This window comes from Giraffa tippelskirchi, chromosome 12 (genome assembly GCF_054371585.1).
Source record: "Giraffa tippelskirchi isolate mGirTip1 chromosome 12, T2T-mGirTip1v1.2.pri, whole genome shotgun sequence".
Classification (NCBI taxonomy): domain Eukaryota; kingdom Metazoa; phylum Chordata; class Mammalia; order Artiodactyla; family Giraffidae; genus Giraffa; species Giraffa tippelskirchi.
Genome location: NC_137286.1, coordinates 137,578,533 through 137,589,348, shown reverse-complemented (window position 1 = coordinate 137,589,348; position 10,816 = coordinate 137,578,533). Strand labels below are relative to the sequence as shown.

The following is a 10,816-nucleotide window of genomic DNA, read 5'->3' as shown; positions in this document are numbered from 1 at the left end:
GAATGGTAAAATTATATGCAGTTATTAAAATTATGTTTTCAAAGAATGAGTGCTAAGATATTAACATATGCATTTACATTGCATAGACTGTATGATTTTAATTTCCTAAAACATTTATTATCTAAATGTTACTCTAATTGCTAATGCATTAAATAATAGGAAAGAAAATAGATCAAAATAAAGTCTGAGTTTAGCTCTACAGTTTACGAACCTTTCAATGCCTTGTATTTCCCAAATTATCTAAGTTCATATATTACTTTAATATCATAAAAAAACAAATTATTTACAACATGAAGAAATAATTATATTGAATTAGTCTACTCCATTAATTTTCAAATATAATTTGATATGAAAAATGATCTGTGAAATAGTACCATATTGAAAGCATATTTTCAATAATGTATCTGACATTTTTTTCAATCTTGTTTTTAACACTATTTTCAAGGTGAATGAGACAAAGCAGTAAATCTTGAATGTTTATTAATCCTTCTCTTAACTTGTCTGAGGTTTTTCTTGAAAGACAAAAGTCCCCCAAATGTCTGTGTGTGTGTGTAGATGTATATTTAACTTCCATTTTTTGGAGTCTTTTTTATGGCTACTCCAGTTGCTCTAGAGTCAACGTCCCTTTGCATATGAAGGCAGTGGCACCCCACTCCAGTACTCTTGCCTGGAAAATCCCATGGACGGAGGGTAGGCTACAGCCCATGGGGTCGCTAAGAGTCGGACATGACTGAGCGACTTCATTTTCACTTTTCCCTTTAATGCACTGGGGAAGGAAATGGCAACCCACTCCAGTGTTCTTGCCTGGAGAATCCCAGGGATGGTGGGCTGCCGTCTATGGGGTCGCACAGAGTCAGACACGACTGAAGCGACTTAGCAGCAGCAGCAGCAGCAGATGGAGGAACCTGGTTGAAGGACATTTTTCTAAGGCTCCAAATCGAACTAACGAACAAGCAAGGAGAAGGGTCACAATTCCCACCTCTACAGAACAAAAAGAAAATGATAAATTGTGTCACTCAAGGGATTTTTGAATGAAGGAAATGTTTCTCTCCTAGAAGTTAATTATGTTTCTTTGTATTAGAGGAACTAGTCATTAAGAAAAAAAAATCTGGCAAACCATACACATGGAAACTGGAGGGACCCATATTGGATTTCATTACTGTTTGGGTTTTCTGCCTCTCTCTTTCTCTCTTCCTCTTTCTCTCCTCTTTCCTCCCTTCCTCTTGTTTCTTTCCTTTCTTTTAACTTGAATTCCAAACACCTTTCCTTTAATCCCTGTTGTTCCTCCTCCATAAGTCTGCGGGTTGCTTTCTGCATTTCACTGTGAATTTCAGTGTGCTGAGTGGGCATTGAGCTGGGGAGCCTCACCAAGAGCCGTGGTTTTAGAAGTTCACATGTTTGAGAGTCTGTGAAGCCCTGCCTGGCCTCAGAGATTTGAGATTGCTTCAATCTATATTTTCTTTGTCTTTTATGCTTTTAAAGTTTCACATCCAATAACCACATTTGTATCCAAAGCATGGATTTTTAGAATTTGACAAAGCTGATCCCCTGTATTCAATTTCCACAAATCCCTTAAAGTATTTAACCAGATCTTCTCCTTTTGCAACGATGTCTAACAAAATCACAGAGGGAAACAGTTGTTCTTGACATCACAACAGTTTAATATGTTAACTTATTCATTAAATTGTGCTTCACATCAATGGGAATCCTCAGTTCTACAAACTATCATTTTTAAATAGCAATAAAGGTTGATAATCTCACAATACAATCTCCTAGTACCCGAGTTCATACATAGTATTGCACAGAAACAAAAAGAAATATCTTAGGAGAAATCACTTACCATCTATTGGATAACTATCTTTACATCTAAAATGGGGCACCAGACACAAGTCCAGATTCTTCTTTCCACCATTTTTCATCGTGGATTTGTGAAATGAAAAAGCAAAGCCCAGAAGGTCCTTCTGGGGAGGGAGGTGTGGAGAAGGAAGGAAAAGAAAAGATGGTCACATGATCAAAAAATTGGTGGAAATAAATGGGACAATGACTAAATCACACTGTCATTGTCACAATGACCATGACAAACTGACACTGCTCCCTCAGTTTTCCCCAGAAAGAACTGAAGCCTTTCAGCACTGACATCTGGCCCTTTGATAAATTCCTGCAAACTACAACAGAACTTGTAACCCACGGAGGCTCCATTTAATGTGCCAAAGCATGACAGCTGTAGTCTTGTCCATAAATGACCTAGAACACAGACTCAAAAAACATCTGTGCTCCCATGTCCTCAGAGCCATTGTTCTGTTAGGTTACCTCCAGTCCTGGCTTGGAAGCTCAGGGGCTTTTGTCTTGCAGATGTTGCTGGTGTTCATAGTGAGGCCAGTCCTCTGGAAATCTCAGCACCTCTGCAAGGTAGGTTGGTTCTGCAGGTTGTGTTGTGAGGGTGGGTCCTTATGCAGTCTGTCCATTAGGCTACAAAACACACAGGTCTCAGAACCCTGCCCATTTGCCCAGAGCGGCTAACAAGGGTGTTAGTTCAGGTGTGTCTAGGTGGATGTGGTGAGAGAAAGCAGGCTTATGTCCAGTAGAGATGGAGGGAGCGGGGTAGAAGAAAAGCTGAGAGTGCCTTGGAGAAAGAACCTTTGCATGCTGCCCAGAGATGACATAAATGGGTAAGGTCATTGGACTCAGCCAGTGCCAATACCCACCTGCAGACTTTCAGCAGGAGTTCTGCTGACCAGCGGAGGCACAGTAACGACAGAAAAGAAAGACCTTAGAGACACAGCTGTGATCAGATCACAGTACCCTTTGCCAAAGTCCACTCCAGCTTTCTCTCTGATCCAGCTCCAGTTCAGTCCCTAAAATTATCCCGAATGCTCAGATCCTGTCTCACAAGCCTCAAGCCTTTTCTTGCTCTTTGCAGTGGCCAAAAGAATCCCAATGGCTCCAGACTGCCCTTGACACTGAGGATAGAAACTGTCCCTGACTCACTTTCCTATGTTTCCCTATTCCCTGGCACATATTTAATTCTTCATCTTTCCCCCTTTTAAAGACCTGCCTGCTTTTAGAAGCCCTACTTTTCTCTGTAGCTTCCCTTTCTCTCCCAACCCCCACGTCTGATCCCATCCTACAAGCTCTGCTCTCAGCCAGAAGTCCGAGTTGGAGAGGAGCTCAGATAAACCCTTGGTGGGAAGGTGTTAGCTTTTGATAGCTGAAAGCATTCCTTCTCCCTGGCAAATGAGCAAAAGGATTCATTTAACACCAAATAAAAATTTTAAGAACCAAAGCAGTATGTTGCTGATAAAATTCCAGGAACTGAGGAAAGAAGTAGAGAGGAAGGGAGATTTTTCAAGCAGGGGTTTTCCTGCACCTCTATAAATCATCTCTATTCAGGCTGCCACTGATATTTGGCTACCACCGAGCCAATATTTTCTAAAATATTTCTACCACCGAGCTTCCCTAAGGAGTACATTCCCTTGGGCTTCATCTTGAATAGTTTTTGGATTGGATGGGGTGAACGTCCAATGAGAGGTGTTTGAGTAGTGATGCTTCAAGATTTCCCTATAACACTGCCCATCTCTTGGCCACTTCATTCCTAATAAGAGGCTTCCTTCCAGGAGGTAGGGAGTTGAAAGCCAACTCTACTCCTCTCCTTGGCGTTTTTTGAGTCTCTGCAGTTCTATGAGAAGGCAAGGGAAGCTATAAATAGAGATTGAGATTTCATTTTCTTGCAATTCTCAGTCTCAATACTGATGATGAGTAGCATAAAGTAGCAGAAAAATATGAAGTCAAAAGACTGGGGCTCTGAGCACCTGTCTTGTTAATAAACTAGAATCTTTAGGAAATCTTTCAATATCGTTGAATCTCCATGCCAAACTATCAAATGGGATTAATGAGCAATGGTCCTATTTTACATACAAGACTGTGGTGAAGATCAAATGAGATACTAGATGTAAAAATGTTTTGAAAAGCATGAAATACTATACAAAGTTACAAATTTTAATCTTAGCCTTAACAAAAATGGGTGATGAACTAGATGACATTGAAAAGTACTTGAAATATTTTTTCAATTCCTTTTTGTATCAGAGATTGATAGTTTTGATCAGTATTAATTTTCACATTGTTTTTCTAATAATAGAACCCATATATTTATCAAGGCACAAGGCAACCAATAATGATGACATTTCTTGGTCTTCTTAGCAGCTAGATGTAGCTAATAGCTAGGTGTTAGCTTATGAGATATGACTGGAATTGATATGTGCAACTTCTCCCCACTTCTTCTAAGCTATCTGAAATAAAAATGAGATGGCAGGAGCTGCAGCAGTCATCTTGGACCATGAGTTGAAAGCTGTATGTTAGGATAAAAGAGCAGGAGAGGGCCTGGGATTCTGGTAATATTACACAGCAGGCTAGTTTGTCTTCTAACTGGGAGAGCAATTGCTTCAATCTTTTGAGGTCACTATTGTTTTCAGTTTCTCTGCTAAGGCAGCCAAATAGGAATCCCACCTAATGGACTTGTATTTATATTTTAATGATTTTTGCTCACCTCCTTGATCCCCTCCCATTCATATTATCAGATTTTTGAACAAGTCCTCCTTTCAAATCTTTGGTCAAACTATTTCTAACAAAGTTACCTCCTTTCGATGATATGGAACATATTTTTATAATTTTTTAATAATGCATGTGATAACCTTAACTGTTACCTAACACTGATGATTAATGTTAGCAATCATTAGAAAGAGTATTCAAATAATTCTCGGGGCATGTTTTCTCTACTGTTGAGAATAGGTAGCCAAAAAAGTTAAAAGGAGACAGAATATATAGTATGTATCTTACTCCTTAATAATAATTTAAACACACACATATGTAGACATTTTATCCTAGTCTGATTACTGATGTTGCCATTGCTAGAGAATGAAAGGAAGATCTACCTGGGAATTGTAGGAGTCAATAGGATGTGGAATTCCTTAGGGATTTTTCATTTTTCTTTTTTGCCTCTGCTTGGCTTTTAACACAGATGTATCCGGAATGACTTAGTTTTGGGTCTTAATATTCATTGGAAGGACTGGTTCTGAAGCTGAAGCTCCAATACTTTGGCCACTTGATGCAGAGAGCCGACTCATTGTATAAGACCCTGATGCTGGGAAAGATTGAGGGCAGGAGGAGAAGGGGGCGAGAGAGGATGGGATGGTTGGATGGCATCACCGACTCAATGCACATGAGTTTGAGCAAACTCTGGGAGATGGTGAAGGACAGGGAAACCTGGTGTGCTGCAGTCCATGGGGTAGCAAAGAGTCAGACACAACTTAGAGACTGAACAACAGCAACAACTTAAGGATGCTGGCTTCCCATGGATCCTTAGACCCAGATGCCTTCTGCTGACACCCTCTCCCTGAGCTGAGGATCACTGGGCATGTAGGTGCACCGTCAATTTTCAGAGAACAAACTGCATCCTCACCTCTTCATTTCTATCAACAGAGGACCATGGGGAGAGGATGAGTGTGCTGCTTTAGAATGAAATGATACAAAGGAGGAAGTTCACGTTGGTATTTTTAATTTGCTCAGCACTGGCCTCAGACCAATATAGAGAGATGGTTTCTCCTCTGAACATCCTGATACAGGGTCTCCAGCGGAGCCTCATATATCATGCCTTCAGCAGCGAGGCCACAGAAAGCCTTTTGATAGAAACCCCGAGGCACCTAAGGAACGGTGTAAAGTTAGCAGAGGCTGCCTTCAAGTCTCAGCTAGGCATGACTTCTCTGCCAAAAATTTAAAGTGAGTTTAAAAGAAACAATCTGAACGCTTTCTAACTTGTTTTGATTTTCCACATGACAAAACATTGGATTGTTAGCGTGTGTGTGTGTGTGTGTGTGTGTGTGTGTGTGTGTGTGTGATTCACAGAGACAGGGAGAACAATAATTTGCAGCTCTGCCATTCTAGGCAGCATTAGATCTTAGCATTGAAATGGGAAGACAGAGAGAAAGCTGCTCATTAATCCCAGTAGCAAGCCTCCTTTCTCACTACCTTAGGAACAAATCATCAGGAAGGGAGACGCTAATATTTTGTGAGCCTAATCTCTATCAGCTAACAAGCTATATTTTCGGCCCCTTTAACCCACCTCATCTATGGCTTAGGAAGTACAACTGCCTATAAAGCCATCAGTCTCTCAGCTCCTTGATGGATGAGTGATTTGGAGGAGGCTGGACTCACCCAAGGTGACGTGGCACTGGGTCCCTGATGGCTTGGAGCTATCACACTCATGTGGGTTAGACACAAACCCTTCTGGACAATAACGGGTGGTTTCTAGCATGATTGGCAGGAAGCTTTTATCCCACATGGAAAACATGATGGAGACAAAAAAAGAGTTTGCCCTCGGCAGTCAGCCAAATCTAGCTCACAACCCTTGAGGAAGCTGCTTATTGTCTGTGAATCTCACTTTCCACATCGTGAAATTTGGACAAACAGTATCTACCTTCTTGCGAATAGATCTGAGTTATGAAAAGGGCCTCCCAAAGTTCCTGGCACAAGGGAGGTCCCAGTAATGCCTTTCCTCCCATGAGGGATGAAGCCAAGGGTAGTGTCAGAAATATCTAAGCCTCTTCTCTAGAACTCTCTTTGATGGAGACACCAGGCTCCCCTCTGTGCAGGCAAGTGCTCCATGAATGCTTGTGGGTTGATTAACTCTCTACCCCAGAGAGAGTATTCTGGAGGCTGAGATGTGGCTTATGTAAAGCTGGCTTAAACATCAAACATGTTGGATATCAATGAAATAGGCTTTTCAATCTGATTTAGGGGGTTCACTCATTTTGCCTTCAGCTCCTTGAAGGGATTGATCAGATCAGTCTGTTGTGAAACTTTCTACTCACTCTGATCCCCTTCTAAATTCTAGGCAAAGGTTTTCTACTCCCTCTGCCATATTCCTCCCCTTATTATTCAAAGACATTGTGTTGTAGCTGTAGCTGGGAAGAGGTGAGAATAAGAAGCCCTTGGCAATGCAGCACATTTTTTCGGACCACACTCTCACATAGGTAGAGATCATGCACGGAGAAAAAACATATTACCAGGCTACAGATATTCAAATGTTGGGAGGTAGAGTCTTTCTAAACTCCTGGAGTAAAGGCGCACTGCGTTCCATGTCTCATGGCCTAAGTCAGAGTTATTTTTGAAGTTAGTGATCTTGACTTTATTTTGCATACAAGCTAGTTGAGCTCCTACAGTTCAGTTCAGTCGCTCAGTCGTGTCCGACTCTTTGCGACCCCATGAACTGCAGCACGCCAGGCCTCTCTGTCCATCACCAACTCCCGGAGTCTACCCAAACCCATGAGCTCCTACACTAAAGGCCAAATTCCTTTTAAGTGTCTTTTCCTCTATGACAGTAGAGTTTCAAACTTGGCAGTGCTGTATCAGATAAGATGCCTGCTCCAAATAGGAAAAACTCTGAAACAGTCCTCAATAAAAAAAACTAAGGCTCTGTAGTCAGATTGAAAATGGTGGACAGGTAGTTATCCTCCGGCTTTTCTCCCTTCTTAACTTATCTTTCATTCCTTATACTGAAAATAAACAATGGTAAAGGGTGTTCTCCTTAGGTACTCGTTAATAAGCATGTTCTCTCCCAAATGGCCTTACCCCCATTCCTTTCTCTGGGGCCACAGGCACATGTCTCCTGAATCTACTAGCCTTTCCTTAAAAGATGGGGGAGAAGCATGGCTCACGGATAAGATGCAGAGGATGTGAGTCCTCAGTGATGGTCAGTAGCAGGGTAATCGTGTTGAAAAACAACCATAACAACAAAACACGTTACACTACTTATGATTTAAACCACATTCAAATAGAGTTCAAAGATGAGAGCCAACAGCTGAGAGAGTTGGCATTAAACCTCATGGAAAGGCTGAAAAAGCCTTCTCTTCCTCACTTTTTAAACAGCAGTATTTCCATTAAAGGGACAATATGAACCGATCAGTTTCAGCAGAACATCCAAGCCATAGTTTGGCTTTTCATGTGTACTTGGGTAGGTTCCACTTGCCCAAACTACAACCTGGGCTGCTGCAAAAAAAAAAAAAAAAAATCCCAAGGACTCTTTCCTTTTTTGGTACTTTGCCCCTTGACCTTCTAAAGTGATCTATCCCTTGGGTGCATTCCTACCCTACTTAATATCACAGATTGACAAATGTCAGAAAAAAAAAGAACCAGATGGATCATCTCTGGCTGGAAAAAGGTGAAGACAGAGAGGAAGCAAGGTGGGTGGAGGGGGGTGGGGGCGCGTCCCAAGCGAGCCACCTACGGGCCAGACGTCCTCGGCGTGGTCCCACCTTCTCCAAGGTGAGGTCAGTGCGCGCGGGCTCAGCGGGAGGAGAGGGCGGTGGGGGTGGTCACCATCTCACCACCTGGCTGTTGTAGTCCTCCGTGACGGCCCCCTCCGGGTTCCCCTCCTGTCTGGGCCAGCGGTGGCCCCTATGATCTCGCTGTAGCCTGCGCTCCCCGCGTCTCCTCTGCCGGTCCCTCTGGCGCTCCAGCTGCTTGGTGCGGTGGTAGCGCTGCTGGAAGAGATCCTTCGCGTACTCGTAGAGCTGCATGTCGAGGAAGTTGAGCTCCTCGATGTGCCGGCGGGCGCCCTCGTTGATCTCCACGTTGGAAGCCCGCGTGATGTTGAACTGCGTGAAGGGGGAGATGAACTTGAGGTTGAATGTCCTCTCAAAGAGAAACTGCGTCTTGCGCTGGAACTCCGTGAGCCCGAAGAACGCCATGTTCTTGAGGTTGCTCTTGGCGCTCTGCAGCAAGATCGCGTTCCTCTCGCTCTCGTTCATGAAAGTCAAGTTGTAGCAGCCCACCAGGCTGAGGTCGGCCAGCATGCGCACCTGGCGGTTGTTGGCTAGGTTGTAGGTGCAGTCCATGAACTCCCGCAGGCTGACCCCGGACCAGTCGTCCCCCGGGTAGCAGGTAGGCAGCTCGTCCGGGGTGGGGCTCCTCCCGTCGCACATGTGGAGGGAGGTTTTCCACGTGGCCCCTCTCTGGACGTGTTTCCACTCGCTCAGGTATCGGGACACTGGATCCCGCAACATGGTGATGTAATAGAAATTCCTGGAAGAGATGAGGGGGAGAGCGTCAGTCCTCCAGAACTACAACCCTGGGAACTCGGGCCTCTGTAGCTTTTATCATTGAGTCAATGGACTTGGCTGCCAAATGGTCAGCTGGAAATGTCCTGCCAGTGCTCACGGGAGAGGCTGTTAGGCCAATGTTCCTCTCTGTGCATGTCTCTATAAACATGCACGAATCAGTTTTCAGTACCATTTGCTGGGTTTTTTCTTTCTGCTACAGTGTGGGCAGCCTACTCCACTATTCTTTGCCTGAAGAATTCCATGCACAGAGAAGCCTGGTGGGTTACGGTCCACGGAGTCGCAAAGAGTCGGACAGGACTGAGTGACTTTCACTCACTCACAGTGTGGGGAGGGTTGGGGTTGGGGGAAATAGTTCTTGCCTTCATGCAGCAATTATTCACTGATAAATTACAACCAGCAACAACAACACCTTACTTTAAGAAAACTCACCATGATTATTGAAAGTTATCACCCAAATGATATTTTATCTGATCCCTAAAAGGTACTTTTGTAGTAGATGTTGTAGTAGATATTGTAGTAGATATTTGATAGGGAAACACGCAAGCGGGTTAAAATGATTTATCCAAAGTCAGCGGACTAGAAAGAGCAGAGTGGAAAGCCAAGTCTCCTTAATCTTTTCTGTTCACATGGGAATTCTAGGTTAAGAGGTAGGTGGGGGAGGGGAAAGATGTGTTGTGTGGAGACTAATATTTACTGACCACTTATTATGTGCTGGAAACTGGAGTAGGTGCTTTGTGAGTACTGGCACAGATAACCTTCAACATAACTTGTAAAATGGGTTTTATCATGACAAAAAAAAAGACAACCCGACACCTGAGAACACAGAGGTGAAAAACACAGCCCAAGATCCTAGAGAAAATGAGTACTTGAACTGTGATAAAATTTAGGCCTATTTGATTTCAAAGCTTCTGTGCTTTCTTGGGCAGCAAATTTTAAAAACAAAAAATGTAACTAATATTTATTGAATGCCTATTAATTGTCAGGTGCTGTGGTTCGTACAATCACAGGTGTCATCTCATCTAATGGCACCTAATGGAACACAGAGAAGAGATACATTTTATAAATGGTCAGCTTCAGAATGATTAGGTAAAGTTCAGGGTACAACAGGCTCAAAAGGACAAGAGAGATGTGAAGAGGCCAGAAGGGATTTGGAAAATCGACAGATAAAGACACAGCAGTAGGCATTAGAGAAAAGCAAATATTGATTCCAAGTCAGGAAAATCCTTCTCATCGTTTGAGCAGCTGCCAATGGAGCAGGCTGCCCACCCCACCTCTGTCACCAGGAGTGACACTCAGGGTTTGCCCTGGGCAGACAAAAACAGCTCCGAAAAGTTCTGAAAAGAACACCGCTTCCCCTGACAATCTAAACTGTACTAAAAAAAAAAAATTTATAGCTAGTAAAAGCAGTGACAAAAATAAGGAATTGAAGTGTTAGTCACTCAGTCATGTCTGACTCTCTGCGATCCCCATGGACGGTAGCCCGCCAGGCTCCTCTGTCCATGGAATTCTCCAAGCAAGAATACTGGAGTGGGTAGCCATTCCCTTCTCCATGGGACCTTCCCAATCCAGGGACTGAACCCAGGTCTCCCACGTTGAAGGCTGATTCTTTACCATCTGAGCCACCAGGGAAGCTGGCACTCTGTACACTTTTTCATGCTGCTTTTAAAAAAAGGAATTGATGAGGTATATTTAAAACAATACAT

The 10,816-nt window shown here is 43.3% G+C and overlaps 1 protein-coding gene across 1 annotated transcript in view; it reads right to left on the bottom strand.

The window, feature by feature from the left end:
- Nucleotides 1-1,640: 1,640 nt before the first annotated feature.
- HS6ST3 (heparan sulfate 6-O-sulfotransferase 3) overlaps nt 1,641-10,816 on the bottom strand; it is a 694,649-nt gene continuing 685,473 nt past the window's right edge. Inside the window, exons 2-3 of the mRNA XM_081550343.1 lie at nt 8,279-9,075; nt 1,641-2,469 (exon numbers count right to left, since the gene is read on the bottom strand). Of these exons, the coding sequence (XP_081406469.1) occupies nt 8,367-9,075 (709 nt within the window). The 3' untranslated portion in view covers nt 1,641-2,469; nt 8,279-8,366. The remainder of the gene's footprint in view (nt 2,470-8,278; nt 9,076-10,816) is intronic.